Raw genomic sequence first — 22,561 nt, 5'->3', positions numbered from 1 at the left:
GTAGGGCTTGGTTTCAGGCATCCACTGGAGGTCTTGGGATGTTATCTGCTGCAGCTGAGGGGGGCCAAGTATTAACTCCACATACAGCATCACTTAATGCATCATCTCTACAGAACTGACTTTTTTAAAAGGCATTTTTATAACTCAATAATCATAAAAATATTTATCAAAAAAATATTTTATCAATGCTGAACTGTTTCAAAAATGTTTCTTAACTCAGATTAGTTGCAATCAGAATCCAAAATATATTCCAAAAGTGTTCATTAGCTGTCTCTCACAGATCTCTTCACACATGGGGTGCACTTACCTTGTAAAATTCTCATTTCGTACAGTTTGTTGCCATTAGGTCATCTGAATTCGGCATATTCGGATGTGTCTCTGATACTGTTGAACTGACCACCCTTCCCCCGTATATCCTGTACACTAGTTGCTGATGAGATGGGTGATGAGGTTTAATCCCTGTGGAGAGGTGTGTGATGATGACTGTTAGGGAAATGAAAACAAAAATTTCTCCCAATTGAGAAATCTTTTCCACAGGGTAATAAAGAGACAAAATCAATTTTATTGTTAAAATAAGTATTAAAGGATTACAGTCCATCCAGGCAATCCACTAGGAAATTGTAAAGACAGAAAAAAAAATCTAACTCCCCTAGTCCTCAAGAAAGAGGAGCTGACAATACCGTTTGTCACACAGAGCCCTAATTTTACCTGGTAATGGGGTGACTGTGTAGTTCATTGGTTTTATCTAGAGGAGACACAGACTTCTCATCTCTGTAACTGAAGGTGGTTTTTAAAGTTGGAGCACAGCATCCGCTAAGGTGAGACTCCTATCCTCCCACCAGAACTGACTGGTGAGCTATTTCCCTGTCTGCAGCGTGAGGAGACGGGTCCCAGGTTCTTGAGAAAGACATCTGAGTCCTAAAACTCTGGGGGCAGGGGTGGGGCGGGGGAGACCAGCTGAAAAAAGGCCTTCTTAGAAGTCTTCAAAGACATGCATTTTAAAAAGATGAGACAGTTCCTACACGTTTTCTAAGGTAAATGCTCTGAGAGGAAGGAAATCTCATTCCCCATTTTCAACAAGACATAAATCTCTTGTTTTTTATTTATTTAGTTTTGGCTGGGCTGGGTCTTCGTTGCTGCAAGGACTTTTCTCAAGTTGCACCAAACCGGGGCTATTCTTCACCGCAGTCTACTTCTCTTTGCGAGGCCCGGGCTCTAGGGCGCGTGGGTTCAGCAGGTGCGGCACATGGGTTCCGCTGCTCCTCAGCGTGTGAGATTCTTGGAGTAGGGTAAAACCAGGGTCTCCTGCATTGGCAGGTAGATTCTTTACCACTGAGCCACCAGGAAGTTCAATCTCTTGTCTTTTTAAGTGTGTATCTGTGGAATAAAATAATTTGTATGTGACCATCTGGAAACATGAGCAGTGTGATTGTGTTTTGGTACCACACCTATGACACAGCTTGGATACAAACATTTCCCGTACTAGATATGACCTGCCTCCACGTACCTAGGGACAGCGCGACAGTGCGGGGCACTGCCATCCTATTGCATGGGAAAGGCGCAAGATGTACACGATGGGCCAGACCTCACCTAATCCATTCCGGGACGGTGGTCAAGTTTGGCTCCCTAGGAGGGACTAGGAATGTTCTGAAGGAATGCTCATTGGCAGTCACTGGTTTGCTCTTACCTAGAGGCTGGTGAGAGCTAAATTCACCAGCTGGAGGGGGCGGGAGGAACGCCATGGGGACAGGGACTGGTGAAGGTCACAGTGGGCGTTCTTGGTCCTGAGCATCTCTTCCAGGGTCCACATCAGCGACAGTGACCCCTGGGTGACAGCTGAGTAGCGGGCGCTGATTGGAGGAGACACCCTGAGGCGACGTGAGGAGGAAGGCCGGCAGCCTCGGGGTGACTCACGTGCGGCAGCGAGGGCCAGTCACGTGCTTGGGGTGACACCTGGGGAAGAGGCTTTGGGCCTGCGGGGTGCAGACCCTGTGGGAGGGAGACCACGTAAGCACAGAGCAGGAGGACAGCCATTTGCAAGCCTCCAAAGAAACCCCTGCCAAACCCTCGATCTCACACTTGGACCCTCCAGAAGGAAGGTCAGGGAGGAAGTAATCTGGTGCTTAAAACTCCCAGTCCGTGGGGCCTTGTTTAGACGACCTGAGCACACCGCCCCAGGGACCCGCGGCGTCTGGAGTCTACAGGGCCCCCGGGGAGGCTGAGAGGGACCCTGAGAGGAGCCTGAGGGAACAAGGAGGAGAGGTTTCTTGGGACGGAACCAGGTCAGAGGGGAGGGGGGGCACGGTGGGTGAGCCTGGGATTGACGTCTGCACCCCCACCTCCGCCGGGCTCACAGCAAGAGATGCCCCTCTAGTCCCACTCATGACTTTTTCCCAGTGCAAAAGGGGGCTAATGATGGGGCTGCCTTGGGGGCTTTTAGAGGACAGACAGGGCCGGGCCTAGAAGGAGGCCCCCAAGGGGGCGGCTGTGAGTCGAGAGCCTGCAGAGAGTGGCGGGGCCCACAAAGAGGCTGCAGGGACAGCAGAGAGTTCCAAGAGCCGAGGGGCTCCGGCCAGTCACGGAGCTCTTCCAAAAGTAGCTGGGATCCCTGCTGTGGGTCCCACCTGGAGGCTGTACCTGCGTCTTCAGCAGACAGACAGCTGCCCAGCTGAGACTCTTCTGCCTAGGGGTTCAGGTCTCTGCTCTGCCTCGCCTCAGCAGCAGGGCTGCCTGCTATAGCTCTGGAGCCTCACTTTTCCTGTCGGTGGAATGAGGCCACTATAGAAGAACAACAGACTCACAGTTATACAGAATAGACCTGAGATTGCCAGGGCGGAGGAGGGGTAGGAGAGGGAAGGACTGGGAATGTGGGATTCGCAGAGGCCGTCCGCTATATATAGGATATATAAACAAGGTACTACTGTGTAGCACCGGGAACTATACTCCATATCCTCAGACAAACCGTAATGGAAAGGAAAGGGAAAAAGAATGCATGCATTACGGAGTCACTTTGCAAAAGAAATTAACATGACATTGTAAGCAACTATACTTCAATAAAGTATTTTAAAAAATAGTGGAGGCCACTCAAACAAAACCAGAAACAAAATCCTAGAGGACAGAAGTCAGAAACAAAGGACACCCTTTGTTGAAACTAGAACTTCTCCCAAGGTGGGTGGCTTAAGTACAGGAAGACTCACCACCATGATCTGGGATCTCCAAGGAGATGAAAAGCTCAGCGGGCTCTTCGAGGCACCTGACTTGAATCCAAGGCAGTGTCAGAGTCAGTGAGGGCCTGTGCAGGTCTGCATCCGGTATCCTGCTTCTGACACCGAATAATGCCAACCACAAAACAACACAGGAGGCTGCAAGTAAGAAAAGAGCTTATTTGGAGTTTTAAGAACTGCAGTTCAGGAGACAGAGAATCAGGTAATTCCAAGAGTGTTCCGGGAGAAGAGACTCAGGGGCTTACAAATACAGAAGGCCATGAGTTCCTTCAAGTTGCCTTGTGACGAACTGTGACTGAGTCTGATGCAATTTAGGAAATATTTGTCCTTAAGCAATCAGGAGTTTTTTAGGGTTAGGATCCAAAAGGCGGTCATGAGTTACTTCAGGGTAAGGGTTTGATAAGCATCCTGAGTTCCTGGCAGATGTTCTAGGTGGCTTCATTAGGACAATAAGTAGTCAAAAGATCAGATTCCATCCATGCTGAGAGGTGCATAAATCACACTTCCTTAATAGCCTCTGCACTCCATTTTAGAAAGCCCTGCTCAGTATAGACTCCACTTTGATTTTCCTTTCACAATAGTAACCCCAATGGCTGAATAAATTTAGGAAGAACCACTGGTGACAAGTGGTGCTGTCAAATTCTCGACTGTTTTTTTGGTTTGTTTTCTGGGCCTATTTCTTACCTTGTGAGTAGACCTACTTCAGTGGTTTTAGGATAAGGAATCAGAGCTCCTCTGTCCATGGAATTTTCCAGGCAAGAACACTGGAGTAGGTTGCCATTTCCTCCTCCAGGGGATCTTCCCAACCCAGGGATCAAACCCATGTCTCTTGTGTCTCCTGAGCTGGCAGGGGGGGATTCTTTACTACTGTGACACCTAGGAAGCCCAGAAAATATCACTACAGAGGAAACATAATATACTGGCATGCTGTCAACTCTCAAACTCCATGTCAGTGATATCACATTCAGTTCAGCTCAGTTCAGTCGCTCAGTCGTGTCCAACTCTTTGCGACCCCATGAATCACAGCACGCCAGGCCTCCCTGTCCATCACCAACCCCCCGAGTTCACTCAGATTCATGTCCATCGAGTCAGTGATGCCATCGAGCCATCTCATCCTCTGTCATCCCCTTCACTTCCTGCCCCCAATCCCTCCCAGCATCAGAGTCTTTTCCAATGAGTCAACTCTTCGCACGAGGTGGCCAAAGTACTGGAGCTTCAGCTTTAGCATCATTCCTTCCAAAGAAATGCAAGGGCTCATCTCCTTCAGAATGGACTGGTTGGATCTCCTTGCAGTCCAAGGGACTCTCAAGAGTCTTCTCCAACACCACAGTTCAAAAGCATCAATTCTTCGGCAAAGTTTTAAATTGACAGCAGTGGGAATATTTACTTTGGGGAAACTGCAAACAATGTAATTCTTGGCTTAATTATGGAGAATATGTTAGTAATGCAGATTAAACTTAAAATATGCTGTATGGGGCCACTGCACTATATACAGCAGAAAAAAAAATTAGAAAATAGTATTTCAGAATTCAAAAATAATTATTTCTTATGGCTAGGAATCATATCCCTTCAAATTAAGTCTTTGCTGTTTCATTATCTTTTTAATAAAAAGAGAAACAGTCAAAATTACTTCTATAAAAATGGATGAAAGTTACCAAGAGGACATACACTAGTGGGAAATTTAAAAAATGAAAAAATGCTCCACATCATAAAACATCTGAGGAATGCAATTAAAACAACAGTGAGATAATGCTACACATTTATTTTAAAAGTCAAAAGTTTAAAAAGACTAAACATATTGGCAAGGACATGGAAAAACTGGAAGTTCCAAACTCTTCTGTAAGACTACAAAAGGAAACAATCATTTTAGATTACAGCGTGTGCTGATGGGCTCAGTCATTGCTGACTCTTTGAGACCCCATGGACTGAAGCCCACCAGGTTCCTCTGACTGTGGAATTCTCCAGGCAAGAATATTGGAATGGGCTGCCTTTTCCTTCTCCAGGGGATCTTCCTGACCCAGGAATTGAACCCAAGGCTCCTGCATTGCAGGCAGATTCTTTACCACTGCGCCACCTGGGAAGCCACGGAGAGATTAAATCACCCTCTATTTGGCTGTCCACCAACTCCGGTCACAGTACAGTCCACAGACGGAGAGAGGGCCAGCTGGCCAAGTCAGAGCAGAGCAGGCAGCTCCAGTGTCTACAAGGAATTCAGTTTTACCTGCTACATCAGGGGTGACCCAAGGCTCTGCTGGGATAATGAAAATGGATCAAGCGGGATCTATATCCAGGCAGGCACTCAGGACCCATCAGTCAGTGTGTGGGCTCTCCCATCCAACTTATTCACAAAGAACTGGGGTTGGTCGGGGTCGCCCCTTGGGTGTCCCCCAGGAGGGCGCTCAAGACATCCCCCCTTCCGGTGTCCCCCTTTCTGACAAAAGCACATTGGTTAAGGCCCAAGCAGCATCTTGGGGGTCTGCCCAGCTTTCTCAGTCCTTCAAGTCCCCTCGAGGTGGTGGCTGAATCAAAATAACCAAGAGCTGCATTTTCCTTATTAGTCTCTTGTCCTTATTGGCCTCCTCCATCAAGTCTTGGTAGTTACAGACCTTGAGGGCCTTCGCTACCAAGGCTGAAGATAGGGTTCGGGGCCCACCTCAAGCTTTTGTAATTTTCTACAGATATCAGGAGTAGCCTGCGTGATAAAATGCATAGCAAATCGTGTTCTCCCCTTTGTGGACTCGGGGTCTGTACAGATATAGTTCCTTAACGCCTCTCATCACTGAGCTCAGGAAGACTGCTGGGCTTTCATCTTTTTCTTGTGTAACCTCTCCTATCTCAACATAGGATAATGTTCTTTAAAAAGTCGTACATTCACTAAGCCTGTAACTCAGGCATTGCGGCCCAAAGTACAGGACAATACAGGAAAGGTGAAACATAACTATGTGAAGAACTTTTACTGTATTCAAATATCTGCAGCAGTTTTACTTGCAACAGTCAAAAACTGGGGACTCAAATAAAGATAAACAGATGAATGGACAAATAGCAGTATATCCACAGAATATATTTCTCATCAATATAAAAAAACAAACTACTCACTGATAAATATTTCACATAAGGGTACCTGAGAGGAAAAGCATAAACACTTCATGATTTTAACCATACACAATTTTAGACAATTAAAACATATCTAAAGAAAAACAAATCAATGGTTGACTAGAGGTCAGAGTGACATCAAAAAAGGAAACAAGTTAAAAACGAAAGTAGATTGGCTTTTTAATGGATGTGATGATCGTTTCATGGATTTATATAAATGTTAAAACTTATCAAAGTGTATATTTTAACTGCAAGTATTTTTAGGTTGTTAAAACTTAAAAATATATTTAAAATACAAATCTGGATTTCTTACTGTTTAAATAAAATCCCCGATATTGACTACACCACTTTCTGCCTCATGCTTTGGGAGGGGCAGTTGGCCTCAGTGGTCAAAAATATAAGCAACAAAGACTGTTCCCAAAGTGACTCAACAGGAATATTGTCACAATGTCTGTTATTCACTGAAGGATATCCTTTCTCTCTATCCTCATTTTTCTATCTGCACAGAAATGGCCTTGAGGAGGATAGCTCAGAGAGATTACAGAAACCACAAAACTTTCAGATTATTTTCTCCTGTAGTGCTCTCTGCTAGTACGAGATGCACAATTTAGGAGGCCTGAGAATTTCTGTGCATTTCATCCTTCACAGCCACAGTGACTGGAATAATGTGGACGCTCTTTTAAAGGGCACATCCAACCAGTCTGTAATAGTGTCCTGCTCCCACTATTAATTTAGTGCTTTCCGTAACAATTACCATCCCCACTGTAATCTTACAACCAGTGATACTACCTACAGAATTCTGCGTGTGAGAGCACATGGCTCCACTGCAGGGCCTGAGAGTATGCTCCCCACCAGTGCGCACGCACAAGGCAATATACCCCGTGAACAAGACAACTTGATGCTATTTTCAGAAGCACTGAAGGTTGTCACAAAGACTACTCCTTCCTTAGATTGACCTCTGAACCCAGAAAATACACATTCAGGCCACAGATTAGAACCAGAAAGCTCTGCAGTCTTTCCTTGGAAGCCTTGGTCAACAAGCAGAGTCCTCTGGGCCCCAAATGGGTCATGTCAGTGACTTAACTCATCAAAGCAACAGAAGGAAATGAGTGCTTCTCAGGCTTCTCACAATCCCTCCCATGAATGGGAAAAATCAAGCTTCCTTCCCTGAACACCCTGGAGTGGCTGAACGCTGTACACTGTGAATACCTGCCAGGTGGGAGAAGTGAAACGGCTTTGGCCACAGAAACTGTCAGCAACAGAAGTCTGGCAAGAGGCCAGGTTAAAAAGTATAATATAGCTCCCACATACCTGGGATGTTTGCAGATGTTTGGATGTATGGTGCTCAATTCAGATGGTACCACCAGAAGGGATGTCGAGTGTAGATCCACTGAAAAAGGAAACTCTACAATCCTACACATGTAACATGTTTTTTCCTTCTGAAATCTGTGGTTCCAAAGAGTGAAGACTTTGGGTTAATGGTCTTATCACTTTCATTGCATTCATAAGGCCTTAATCCAGTGTTTTAAGAGACTGGAGTTGTAGGTAAAGAACTCAGCAGATTCCCCAAATTGTAAGGCCTTTTCCTAGTGTGAATTCTCCGATGTGTGATGAGGTTAGAGCTTTGGTTAAACAATTTCCCACATTCACTGCATTTATAAGGCTTTTCTCCAGTATGCACTCTCTGATGAGCAGTGAGGTTGGATATGTATCTAAAGGACTTCTCACACTGATTGCACGTGTAAGGCCTTTCTCCAGTGTGAACTCTCTGATGTTGAAGGAGGAAAACATTTTGGCGAAATGATTTCCCACATTCACTGCACTCATAAGGCTTCTCTCCTGTGTGAACTCTCTGGTGTACGTTGAGATGAATTCTTTGGGTAAAGGATTTCCCACACTCACTGCACTCATAAGGCCTTTCTCCTGTGTGAATTCTTCGATGCATAATCAGGTGATTTATTTGGGTAAAAGACTTCCCACAATCAATACACTCATATGGCCTTTCTCCGGTGTGAATTCTCTGATGATAACGCAGGCCAGAGCTAGAGGTAAAAGACTTCCCACATTCCCCACATTTATGAGTCTTTTCTCCAGTGTGAACTCTCTGATGATAATGGAGGGCAGAGCTAGAAGTAAAAGATTTCCCACATTCATTGCACTCGTAAGGCCTTTCTCCTGTATGAACCCTCCAGTGTTCAATTACATCAGATTTCCGTTTAAAGGACTTCCTGCACTCAGTGCATTTATAACTGATTTCTCCAGTGTGAACTGTCCGTTGTTGAATAAAGATGGAGCTCTGGCCAGAAGACTGTGCACAATGATAGCACACATGGCAATTTTCTCCATTGCTACTCCTCTGAGGATAAATGAGGACACATTCTTGGCTAAAGGATTTCCCACATTTGCTGCACTTGTACTGCCTTGCCCCAGTATGAATTCTTCGATGCTGAATGGGGGCTGAGCTTCCTCTGAAAGATTTTCCACAGTCACCACACTCATAAAGCCTGTCACCAGTGTGGGCTTTCTGGTGCACAATAAATGAGGGTTTATACTTGAATTTTTTCCCACATTTACTGCACACAAAACACTGTCTTTCAGGGCAGGCACTGTGGTCCTGAACAAGTGTGTGTTTGGGGCCGAAGGCTTTCTTGCATTCTCCCCTGGTACAATGACTTTTCTTGCTTTGTAAAGTTTCCATGCAGTGGGTGACTGTATTTGGCTTCTCCCCAGTGTGACTGGCCTGTTGCTTCAGATGTTCTGAGGTGCTTCGGAAGTCATCCCCAACCTCCTTGCTGGTTAAAGGCTCTCCTGACACATGGAAATTGGAGCTTTCCACAAATGAAGGCCTGTCCACGTTGATTATGGGTGGTTTTTCTTGCTTGTGCTGCTCCTGGTGCTGCTGAAGGTCTGTACTGAAAGAAAATCCTTTTGCACATGCCTTGCACTTCAGTAATTTCTTGCTGTGTTGTGTTCCCTGCTGCTCAGCCAAATGGAAAATGCCTCTCAAGACTGGACCACACACTTCACAGGGGTGAGTCTTCTGAGAAGATGAAGCTTCCTTGGAAGTCCTGGCCTGTGACACTGCCACAGAAACACTCTGTGCAAAGGAAGTCTCAACTTTCTCCTCTCCACTCCAGAAGCCTGAATGGAAAGAAATGCTGATGAGGTACACATTCACGTTATCAGAAGGGGCAACTCTCTGCACAAATGTGCAAATGAAACGAAAAAAGATCTTGCATGTAGCAATGAAGACCCCATGCGCCACAATTAAGACCCAGTATGGGGCTTCCCTGGTGGCTCACTAGTAAAGAATCCACCTGCCAATACAGGAGACACAGGTTTGATCCCTGGTCTGGGAAGACCCCACATGCTGCAGAGGAACTAAGCCCATGTGTGCCACAGCTGTGCTCTAGAGTCCAGGTGCTGCAGCTGGTGAACCCATGTGCCACAGCCACTGAAGCCCATGCACCTAGAGCTCATACTCTACAATGAGAAGCCTTTGCGCTGCAATGAGAACAGCCCCCACTGACCACAACTAGAGAAAAAGACCACACAGCAAGAAAGACCCACCACATCAAAAATGAACAGAAAAATCTTTTTCAAAAGCAGGGATTAAAAAAAAAACAACAGGCAGGGTAATCATACAATGTCAGATGAGATACTCTTTAAGTAAATAATTGTCACAAGAGACAAAGGAGGTCATTATGTAATGATAAAGCACTCAATTCATCAAGAGGATAAAAATTACAAATACATATGTACCCAATATTGGAGCACCTAAGCATATAAAGCCAATATTAACAAATCTGAAGGCAGAAATAGATAGCTGCAATAATATTAAGGGTTCAAGATCCCACTCTGGATAAGAAAACATTGGACTTGAACTGCACCTAAGACCAAACAGACCTAATAGACATGTACAAAAGACACTATCCAATTATAGCAGAATACACATTCTTCTTGAGTGCATGTATCATTCTCTAGGAGACATCACATCTTGGGTCAAAAATCAAATACTAAAAAATTCACAAAGATGAAAATCATATCAAGTATCTTTTCAAACTACAATGGTATGAAACTAGAAATCATTAACAGGAGGAAACCTGGAAAAATCACAAATATTGGAATTTAAATGACACACTCGTGAATGACCTACGGGTTAAATAAGAAATTAAAAAAAATTTTTTTAGGCAAATGAAAATGAAAACATAACACACCAAAATTTGTGGGATGCAGCAAAAGCAATTGTAAGAGGATAGTTTGGAGCAATACATGCCTATGTTAAGAATAAAAGAATGATCTCAAATGAACAACGTATGCTTATACCTCAAGATATGAGAAAAAGAGCTAAGATTAAAATTATCAGAAATAAGCAAATAACAAAGATCAGAGCAAAAAAAGGAAATAGAGACTAGGAAAATGATAGACAACAACAATGAAACTAAGAGGGTTTTTTTTTTTTTTTTTCCCCACACACCATGCGGCCTGAAGAATCTTAGTTCCCTGACCAAGGATCAAACCTGGGCCTCTTGGAATGAAAGTACAGAGTCCTAACCACTGGACCACCAGGGAATTCGCAAGAGTCAGTTTCTTAGAAGACATAAGGTCTTTAGTTAGATCGACAGGCCTTTAGTTAGATTATGAAGAGTGAAGACTCAAAGTCAGAAATAAAAGAGGAGACATCACAACTCATACTGCAGGAACACAATCAATCAGAGGAAATTACAATGAACAATTGTTCACCAACAAATTAGATAACCTCAAGAAATGAATAACATCCCTATAAACATAAAACCAACCAAAACTAAATCATGAATAAATAGAAAATCTGAACAGATCTGTAACTGGCAAGGAGAAGTAATCACTAATAAAAAAATCTCCCAACAAAGAAAAGTTCAGGACTAGACAGAATCACTGGGAAATCCACTTAATATTTAAAAGATTAACATTAATCCTTCTCAAAGTCTTCCAAAAACTTGAAGCAGGAACACTTCCAAGTTCATTTTATAAGAACAGCATTACTCTGATATCAAATCTATTTAAGCATAACACAAGAGAAGAAAATTATAGGACAATTCAGAGAACGAAGATCATGGCATCCGGTCCATCACTTCATGGGAAATAGATGGGAAACAGTGGAAACAGTGTCAGACTTTATTTTGGGGGGCTCCAAAATCACTGCAGATGGTGACTGTAGCCATGAAATTAAAAGACGCTTACTCCTTGGAAGAAAAGGTATGACCAACCTAGATAGCATATTCAAAAGCATAGACATTACTTTGCTGACTAATGTCCGTCTAGTCAAGGCTATGGTTTTCCCAGTGGTCATTTGTGGATGGGAGAGTTGGACTGTGAAGAAGGCTGAGCGCCGAAGAATTGATGCTTTTGAACTGTGGTGTTGGAGAAGACTCTTGAGAGTCCCTTGGAGTGCAAGGAGATCCAACCAGTCCATTCTGAAGGAGATCAGCCCTGGCATGTCTTTGGAAGGAATGATGCTAAAGCTGAAGCTCCAGTACTTTGGCCACCTCATGAGAATAGCTGACACATTGGAAAAGACTCTGATGCTGGGAGGGATTGGGTGCAGGAGGAGAAGGGGACGACCGAGGATGAGATGGCTGGATGGCATCACGGACTCGATGGACGTGAGTCTCAGTGAACTCTGGGAGTTGGTGATGGACGGGGAGGCCTGGCGTGCTGTGATTCATGGGGTTGCAAAGAGTCGGACAAGACTGAGTGACTGAACTGAACTGACTGACCCCTGATAAACATAGATACAAAACTCTTCAACAAATTACTTGCAAATCAAACCCAACAGCACATAAAAAGGATCATACATCACAATCAAGGATTTATCCCGGGAATGCTAAGATGGTTAAACATCATGTGCAACATTAAAAAATGTGACAAACACATTGTCAGAATGGAAGATAAAAACCACAATCATATCTATACACGATGAAAAAGCATTTGATAAAGTTCAATATATTTTCAAGATAAAACAAGCTAGATATAGAAGGAATGTACCTCAACACATCTGATATGCCTACAGCTAACTTCACACTCAGGGCTTCCCAGGTGGCCCCGGGGTAAAGAATCTCCCTGCCAAGCAGGATACAGTTTTGATCCCTGAGTCAGGAAGATTCCCTGGAGAAGGAAATGGCAACCTACTCCAGTATTCTTACCTGGGAAATCTCATGGACAGAAGAGTCTGGCGGGCTACAGTCCATGGGGACACAAAAGAGTCAGACACACATCAATGACTAAACAACAACAACAACGACATTATAGTCAACACTCAAAAGCTAAAAAGTTTTCCTCTAACATCAGGAACAAGATGAGGATGCCCATCACTTCTGTTTTTATTCAACACAGTACAGGAAGCCCCAGCCAGAGTAAGTAGGGAAGAAAAAGAAAGAAACGGCATTCAAACCAGAATTGATGTCATTGTTCAGGTGCTAAGTCACGTCCGACTCTGGGCCACCCCTGGGACTTCAACACATCAGGCTTCCCCATCCTTCACTATCTCCCCAAATTGGCCCAAACTCATGTCCAAAAAGTTGGTCCAACCAGCTCATCTTCTGTTGCCCCGTTCTCCTCTTGCCCTCACTCTTCCCCAGCATCAGGGTCTTTTCCAGTGGGTTGGTTCTTTGCACCAGCGAGCCTAAGTACTAGAGCTTCAGCTTCAGCATCAGTCGTTCCAATGAACACTCAGGGTTGATTTCCTTTAGGACTAACTAGTTGGATTTCCTTGGAGTCCAACTGACTCTCAAGAGTCTTCTCCAGCACCACAGTTTGAAAGCATAAATTCTTCGGTGCTCAGCCTTCTCTATGGTCCAACTCTCACATCTATACACGACTACTGGAACAACCATAGCTTAGACTGTACGGACCTTTGTCAGCAAAGTGAGGTCTCTACTTTTTAATATGCTGTCTAGGTTTGTCATAAAGCTCTTCTTCCAAGAAGCAACTGTCTTTTCATTTCATGGCTGCAGTCACCATTTGCAGTGATTCGGGAGCCCAAGAAAACAAAGTCTGTCACTGTTTCCATTGTTTTCCCGTCTATTTGCCATGAAGTGATAGATAGGACCAGATGCCATGACCTTAGCTTTCCGATTGCTGGGTTTTAAGCCAGCTTTTTCATTGTCCTCTTTCACCTTCATCAAGACGTTCCTCTTCGCTTTCTGCCCTTAGGGTGATATTATCTGCATATCTGATGTTGCTGGTATTTCTGCTGGCAATCCTGATTCCAGCCAGTGATTCATCCAGCCTGCAATTTTGCATTAGATACTCTGCACATATGTTAAATAAAGAGAGTGACAGTATACAGCCTCATCATACTCCTTTCCCAATTTTGAACCAGTCTATTGTTGCAGGTCTGGTTCTAATTGTTGCTTTTTGACTTGAATACAGGTTTCCCAGCAGACAGGTAAGGTGGTCTGGTACTCCCATCTCTTTAAGAATTTCCCAGGCTTTGTTGTGATTCACATAGTCAAAGGCTTGAGCATAGTCAATGAATCAGAAGTAGATGTTTTTCTGGAATTCCCTTGCTTTCTCTATGATCCGATGAATGTTGGCAAGTTGAGCTCCAGTTCCTCTGCCTTTTCTAAATCCAACTTGTACATCTGTAAGTTCTCAGTTCACATACTGTTGAAGCCTAGCTTGAGGCATTTTGACCATTACCTTGCCAGCGTGTGAAATAAGCACAGTTGTACAATAGTCTGAACATTCTCTGGCATTGTCCTTCTTTAGGATAGGACTAAAAAGTGACTTTTGCCAGCCCTGGGGCCATTGCTGAGCTTTCCAAATTTGCTGGCATACTGAGTCCAGCACTTTACCAACATGAATAGAAGAAGCAAAAGTGTTTGTAGGTAGCACAGTCTTATATGTAGAAACCCCAAAATTCTACCATACTAAATGAATTCAGTAAACTTGCAGGACAAAAAAAACCCCAATATACAAATCAGTTACAGTTGCATTTATATACACTAATATAAAAACTGCCTGAAAAGAAAATTAAGGAAACAACCTTAGGAATAAATTTAACCTAGGAGTTGAGAAATTTATATTCCGAAAATTATATGACAATGATGAAAGAAAGTAGAGAAGACATAAATAAATGAAAAGATATCCAGTGTTCTAGGATTCCAAGAATTAATATTGTTAATTTTACCAAGAGCAATTTACAGATAGAAAACAGTCTGTATCAAAATCCCAAAGACATTTCTGCAGAAACAAGCAATCCTAAAATTCATAGGGAACCACAAAAAATTCCAAATAGCAAAAGCAATCTTGACAAAGGACAAAAAGAGAGGCATCATATTTCCTGATTTCAAAGTAGTACAAAGCTACAGTAATTGACACATTATGGTACTGGCATAAAAAAAAAAAAAGACACATAGATCAATGGAACAGAACAGGGAGCCCCAACTCGAATGGTGGAAAGTGAAAAGTTGGCTTAAAACTCAACATTCAAAAAACTAAGATCATGGCATTTGGTCCCATCACTTCATGGCAAATCAAAGGGGAAAAAGTGGAAGTGGTGACAGATTTTATTTTCTTGGGCTCCAAAATCACTGCAGATTGTGACTGCAGCCATGAAATTAAAACACACTCCTTGGAAGAAAAGCTATAACCAACCTGGATAGCATGTTGAAAAGTAGAGACATTACTTTGCCAACAAAGGTCCGTCTAGGCTGTGGTTTTTCCTGTGGTCATGTATGGATGTGAGAGTTGGACTGTGAAGAAAGCTGAATGCCAAAGAATTGATGCTTTTGAACTGTGGTGTTGGAGAAGACTCTTGAGAGTCCCTTGGACTGCAAGAAGATCCAACCAGTCCATTCTGAAGATCAGCCCTGGGATTTCTTTGGAGGGAATGATGCTGAAGCTGGAACTCCAGTACATTGGCCACCTGATGCGAAGAGCTGACTCATTGGAAAAGACTCTGATGCTGGGAGGGATTGAGGGTAGGAAGAGAAGGCGACGACAGAGGATGAGATGGCTGGATGGCATCACTGACTCGATGGATGTGAGTCTGAGTGAGCTTATTCCCTGAATGGAAAGTTATAACAAACCTAGATAGCATATTAATTAAAAAGCAGAAATATCACTTTTCCCGAAAGGTCTGTATCTTCAAAGCTACATTCTTTGCAGCAGTCATGGACGGATATGAGAGTTGGACCACAAAAAGGCTGCGTGCCAAAGAATTGATGCTTTGGAACTGTGATGCTGCAGAAGACTCTTGAGAGTCAGATGGACTGCAAGGAATGGAAACTGGTCAATCCTAGAGGAAATCAACCCTGAATATTCATTGGGGGGACAAATGTCGAAGCTCCAATACTCTGGTCACCTGATTCAAAGAGCTGACTCATTGGAAAAGATGCTGATGCTGGGAAAGGCTGAAGGCAGGAGGAAGAGGAGACAACAGAGGAGGAGATAGATGGGTGGTATCACAAACTCAATGGACAGGAGTTTGAGCAAACTCCCGGAGAGTATGGAGGACAGAGGAGCCTGGTGTGCTACAGTCCACTGGGTCGCAAAGAGTCAGACACAACTTAGTGACTGAACAACAATACAAGATGAAGCCAGGCATAACGTTCCCTAAGCCAAAGCCTAAGGGAGTCAAGCCCTCCGTTCAGTTCAGTTCAGTTCAGTCACTCAGTCGTGTCAGACTCTTTGCGACCCCATGAATCGCAGCACGCCAGGCCTCCTTGTCCATCACCTACTCCCCAAGTTCACTCAGACTCACGTCCATAGAGTCGGTGATGCCATCCAGCCATCTCATCCTCTGTCGTCCCCTTCTCCTCCTGCCCCCAATCCCTCCCAGCATCAGAGTCTTTTCCAATGAGTCAACTCTTCCCATGAGGTGGCCAAAGTACTGGAGTTTCAGCTTTAGCATCATTCCTTCCAAAGAAATCCCAGGGCTGATCTCCTTCAGAATGGACTGGTTGGATCTCCTTGCAGTCCAAGGGACTCTCAAGAGTCTTCTCCAACACCACAGTTCAAAACCATCAATTCTTTGGTGCTCAGCCTTCTTCACTGTCCAACTCTCACACCCATACATAACTACTGGAAAAACCATAGCCTTGACTAGACGGACCTTAGTTGGCAAAGTAATGTCTCTGCTTTTGAATATGCTATCTAGGTTGGTCATAACTTTTCTTCCAAGGAGTAAGCGTCTTTTAATTTCATGGCTGCAGTCACCATCTGCAGTGATTTTGGAGCCCCCAAAAATAAAGTCTGACATTATTTCCTCTGTTTCCCCATCTATTTCCCATGAAGTGATGGGACCAGATGCCACAACCCTCTCCAGAGAAGTGAGAAGCTGCAAAAAAAAAAAAAAAAAAAGTTCGATGCTAGCACAGGTTAGTTCATGAGCTTCAAGGAAAGAAACTGTCTCCATAACACAGAAGCGCAAGGTGAAGCAGCAAATGCTGATGTAGAAGCTGTACCAAAGTTATCCAAAGGATCTAGGTAAGCTAATTAATGCACATAGCTACACTAAACAACAGATTGTTATAGTAGATGAAATAGTCTTATGCTGGAAGATGTCATCTAGGACTTTCACAGTGAGAGAGAAGTCAATGCCTGGCTTCAAAGGACACGCTAAACTCTCTCGTTAGGGGCTAATGCAGCTGGTGACTAGACGTTGAAGCCAATGCTCCTTTATCATGCTGGAAATCTTGGGCCCTTAAGCATTATGTTAGGTTGACTCTTCATATATTCTATATACGGGACAACAAAGCCTGGATGACAGCACATATATTTATAACATGGTTTACTGCATAATTTAAGACTACTGTTGAGACCTACTGCTCTGAACAAAAGATTGTTTTCAAAATGTTACTGTTCACTGAAAATGGACCCAGTCGCCCAAGAGCTCTGATGGAGATGTACAGTAATGTTGTTTTCATGCCTAGCACGACAACATCCATTCTGTAGCCCATGGATCAAGTAGACTAGACTGCCAGCCCTGAGAAATACATTTCATAAGGCTATAGACACCATAGATAATAACTCCTCTAATTGTTGTTGTTTAGTCGCGAAGTCACATCTGACTCTTTCGTGACGCTCGTGGACGGTAGCCTACCAGGCTCCTCTTTCCATGGGATTTCCCAGGCAAGAATACTAGAGTGGGTTGCCATTTCCTTTTCCGGGGATCTTCCCAATCCAGGGATCAAACCCATGTCTCCTACGTTGGCACTTGGATTCTTTACCACTGAGCACTTGGGAAGGCCTGATTCCTCGAATATATCCAGGTCAAGTAAATGGAAAACCTTCTGGAAAGGATTCCTCACTCTAGATGCCATTAAGAATATTTATGAATCATGGGAAAAGATCAAACTATCAACAGTAACAGGATCTGGAGAAAAGCTGATTGAAGACCACTCTCATGGGTGACTTTGAAGGTTCAAGACTTCAGTGAAGGAAGGAACTGTAGATGTGATGGAAAACGCAAGAGAACTAGAATTAGAATGGAGCTGGAAGAGGACTGAACTGCGGCAATCTCAGAACAAACTTTAACAGATGAGAAAAGAAAATGGCTTCTTGAGATGAAGGACACTGGTGAAAATGCTGTGAAGAATGTTGGAATGATAATAAAGGATTTAGAATATTACATACACTTAGTTGATAAAGCAGCCATAGGGTTTGAAAAGATTGATTCCAACCTTGAAACAATTTCTACTGTGTGTAAAATGCTATCAAACAGCATTCCATACTACAGAGAAATCATTCATGAAAGGAAGAGTCCATCCATGCGAGACATTCCATCGTCTTATTTGAAAAAATTGCCATAGCCACCCCAGCCTTCAGCAACCTGATTAATCAGCACCTTGATCAGTCACAATTAAGGGAAGACCCTCCATGAGCAAAAAGATACAGCTCAGATGCCAGTTAACATTTTTCTAGCAATGAAGACTTCTTTTTAAAGAAAGCCTATTCGCTGTCATTTTATATATAATGCTATTGCACACTTAGGCTACTGCACAGCGTGAACGTAACACATTCCCTGGGAACAAAACTCTGTCTCTTGCTTCAGGGTCATCCTCCCTTCTTATTGTGGTGGTCTGGAACCAAACCTGCACTGTCTGTGAGGCAGGCCTTGCCTGCATCTGTATACCGATAAATGGATAGTCTGGTATTTATACACAATGGAGTTGCCACTCAGCCATAACAAAGCAAAGCATGCATTGATGGACCTGGAGGGCTTAACACAAAGTAAAATAAGCCAGAGAAAAACAAATACTGTATGACCGAATGAATGAAAGTCGCTCAGTCACGTCTGACTCTTTGTGAGCCCGTGGACCACAGCCCACCAGACTCCTCTGTCCATGGGATTCTCCAGGCAAGAGTATTGGAGTGGGTAGCCATTTCCTTCTCCAGGGGATCTTTCCAACCCAGGGCTCCTGCGTTGCAGACAGATTCTTTACCATCTGAGCCACCAGGGAAGCCCAAATACTGTACGGTATCACTTATATATGGACTCTTGAAAAAGAGAGATGAAACCACAGAAACAAAGAATGGGGGCTCAGGTCTACAGAAAATGGTGGTTGGTTATAAGGTGAATAAGCTCTGGGGATCTAATATAGCATGGAGACTATAGTTAATAATGCTGTATTGTCCACTTCAAATGTGCTGAGAGTAGATCCAAGTGTTCTCACACATATGAAAAAGATAAATATATCAGGAAATGGATATGTTAATTAACTTTATTATCGTCCTCATTTCAGAATATGTGTGTATATACATAAATCATCAGATTGTATACATTCTTTTTTTTATTTTTTGGCTGTCTCAAAGGTCACAACACCTGTCATGAATGAGATAGATGAAACCATAAGCATTCTCTGAGAACCCACATTTCACATCTTCACATCTATTCCAGTCATCCTCTCCCAGAGTTCACCACCTCAAGGTTTGTGGGATCTCAGTTCCCCAACCAGGAATTGAACCCAGGCCACAGCAATGAAAGAACTAATCCTAATAACAGGACCATCAGGGAAATCCCTGTATCCTTTAAATGCATACAGTACTGTCAATTATAACTCAATAAGAGAAAAGGAACAGAAGAGCTCTAAACGCTACAGACAGAACCATAAAGGATATCCTTGAAAAACAGCCCACGATCCCGGTTATGGCCATGACAGCGCCTTCAACTCTTGGCGACAGAGGCATGAGGAAATGTGAGACAATGAAAGGGAACAAAACCAGGGACACAGGAGTGCTATGGGCCTGGATACACCACCTGGTCAGGGAACAGGGAAGGAAGATGCGATCCACTAGCCTCACTGCAAGACTGCTGACTTCAAATATATCCGTATGAGGGGTGAGTCCAGAAATCCCTATGCTTATTCAATTATTAGTATTGAAACTATATCAGTATCTCATTTAATTCTTACAATGACCCTGTAAAGGAAAACAGTAATATTAGTTCCCTCTTTTTGGAAATAATAACAATAATTGGGGCTACAAGGCGAGACAAGGGCAGTGCAAACAACCCAGCCCTACCTATCAAAACAGCTAACCAGAAAGCTGAGGAAACAAACAGTGCCCAAGGTGCACGTGTTTGAACAGAGCACCCCTTGAGGAAAGGAGGGTGAGTCGAGATACAGAGCCTAGCCCAGGTCAGTCTGGGGAGGGTGGCAGTCTTACCCAGTGAGGATATAAGTGCATAGTTCTCCAGCATCACATCATGGTACAGGCGTTTGTGAGACTCGTCAAGGAGACCCCATTCCTCCCAGGAAAAGTTCACAGCCACATCTTCAAAAGTCACACTACCCTGTCATAATTGGAACAGATGAAATCACAAACTAGCCCCTCTCAAGAGGACCTACAATCCATTCCCCCATACATCTACTCTATGACCATCCTCCTCCCAACCTCACCAGTCAGAGGAGAAACTAGGCCCTGGTGCCACTGTCTCCCTACAGGCCCACTGATTATGGGGTCCAGCCATCAGCGACAAGAGACAGGTGCATAAACAGACACTTAAACTGTGGGCCTGACATAGAGGAATCCAACACTCCTGCCAGGCAACAACCCTGATATGGTCAAGGTCATGTAAGTCACAATACCAGGGACCTGGGACCATCAGACACACACCCCCTCCATGTACACATCACTCTACAGACACCGCAGTCATGTGTCCTCAGCCAGCACCACCTCCCCATCCCGCTCTATAAGCCTCTCCTTGGCCTCCCCTTATGTTGAACTATGTTGCTCGCATCCTTTTCCCTCCGCTGGTGAGGATGGGTTTCCTGCCTAGAATTATAGTGATGACCAAACATAGGACAACTACCACTGGGCAGATGTTATCAGTAGCATCTTCTTAATCCTATATATTCACAGCTAGAATAGGAGGACACCACACACCACACGGGGCTACATGGTGTCACACTCTGGAAAACAGTGGACAACCAAGAGCTGTGGGACGTAAGCTTTATAGTACCAAGAAGGTAAGGTGCCCCTGCTCTCCAAAGGAGGATGTAATTTTCTTTTCTAAATAACCCCAAAGGGCTGGCTGACAGGGCACTGAAACCCACTACAGAGGGATAAGCAGGAACTATACCTCATCCCCTTTATGAAAAGGGTAGTTTAGTTAAGGAGACCCCATCCACTGGAGCAGAGCAAGGTGAAGAACTGGTGCTCAGGTCATTTGAGGTCCTGCCAGTTTTAACACATGTCCAAGCAGCATATAATACTGGGACTTAATTTTAGGACTTATGCCACAATTTAGCAGACAACATTCAGTTATGTTTGGCAAATTCATACAGAATCCAGTAATTCCCTAGACTGCCCATAGCTCCTGGTAGCGGTGGCAGTGCCAAAATCTTCTATTAAAGACCTCCCTGACAGGCTCCATTTCTTACCTGAGACTCAACCACACACAATCTCCTGTTCATTTCCAACATCCATGGCCCCACGCTATTTTGAGGCTGACCTGCTGTCCCCTTACCTGTCGCAACCGTCTTCTCTCCACCTAACCTTCATTCAAAGCCTAGCCCATTGGTGGTGTAACTCAGGCCTAGTGATGCTCACAAATGACCAGAGTTCCCCCTGATCTTACTCTCCGGGCTGAATGAAACAGGCCAGAGCACCCCGGAGTCATCAATATGACGTCTCTGCGTCTCTTTCCTTTGGATAGCTTTTGAAAACGTTTTAACTTCCGACGTGGGCTCTGCCCTTTCTTTCTTAAAACTCCGCGTGGCTTCTAGAGTTCACCGTAACGAACACCTTGCACTCTGCTAGTCCAGGCTGAACAGCTGCCTCGTGTTGCTTATTCCCTGCAGACATCAGACGGACCCCGGGATGCCCGGATCCGTCCAGCTAAGTTCCACGTCTCTGCCTGTCACCCTCTCCCAAGTGCCACCAAACTGTCAGACGCAAGGCCCCACTCACGACTGCCTCACTGTCCGGGACCGGGGACCTGGATGTGGGAGCGGAAACAGGCGTCTGGCGCTCAGGGCTTTAGTGTCTGGTGGGCTGAGGGTGGTGGGGGCTCAGCCTGTTTCGGGTGAACAGGGAAGGGACTCAGCCGTACATGTCAGGGGAAGCACACTGATCGAAGCCGCCCACCCTGGCCAGGCACCTTAGTAACCATGCGCATGAGCTGTTTTATGGCAGGAGACCCTGATAAGGAATATGGAACCAATAAGCCGCCACCAACCGGAAGAGTTCGGGAAAGGGCTAAAGGAGACACTGCGTGTCCGTCCCCTTCCCAGAATCCCTCTCGCTAGCGTCCCTCTTGGCTGAGCCATGCGTGCGCCACCAGGAAAGACTCCGAATTAGAATGATTGGCCAAAGGCCACCCGGAAACGAATCCCATCGCCATAGAACCCGAGACTGCGAGCCACGCGGCAGAGCAGTTCTCCTGGGTCCCCTTACCCTCCTGCTCTCCACCCGGGTGCCCTTTCCCGGCAAAATCTCTTGCTTTGTCAGCACGTGTCTCCTCGGACAATTCATTTCCGAGTGTCGGACAGGAGCCCAGCTTCGCGCCCTGGAGGGGTCCGCCTTCCTGCAGCAGGAGGGCGAGCGCGCCCTTGCGGCAGGCGCCTCAGCGCTGCCACCGCCGCGGGACTTGCCGGCGCAGGGGGGCCGGGTGCGGGGAGGCGGGGGTGCCCGAGCCGCGCTCTGCCCCCAGGCCTGGCGCGGGCCGCCTCGGGCAGCGGAGACAGCGCCTCCTCTCGGCCCTCCTCAACCGCGTCATCTCCGGCCCACGCCGGCGTTCTGGACCCGGCACAAGCTCG

The 22,561-nt window shown here is 44.9% G+C and overlaps 1 protein-coding gene across 1 annotated transcript; it reads right to left on the bottom strand.

The window, feature by feature from the left end:
- Positions 1-542: 542 nt before the first annotated feature.
- LOC101118635 (zinc finger protein 701-like) lies at positions 543-22,498 on the bottom strand. The gene is made up of 5 exons (XM_042231347.1): positions 22,200-22,498; positions 19,968-20,094; positions 3,198-3,362; positions 1,688-2,778; positions 543-1,377 (listed from the first exon to the last, which is right to left on the bottom strand). Exons 1-4 carry the CDS (start codon positions 22,275-22,277, stop codon positions 2,750-2,752), a joined length of 399 nt encoding a protein of 132 aa, XP_042087281.1. The 5' UTR covers positions 22,278-22,498; the 3' UTR covers positions 543-1,377; positions 1,688-2,749.
- Positions 22,499-22,561: the final 63 nt, after the last annotated feature.

Source organism: Ovis aries, chromosome 14 (genome assembly GCF_016772045.2).
Source record: "Ovis aries strain OAR_USU_Benz2616 breed Rambouillet chromosome 14, ARS-UI_Ramb_v3.0, whole genome shotgun sequence".
Lineage (NCBI taxonomy): Eukaryota > Metazoa > Chordata > Mammalia > Artiodactyla > Bovidae > Ovis > Ovis aries.
This window is presented reverse-complemented; position numbering and strand designations above follow the sequence as displayed.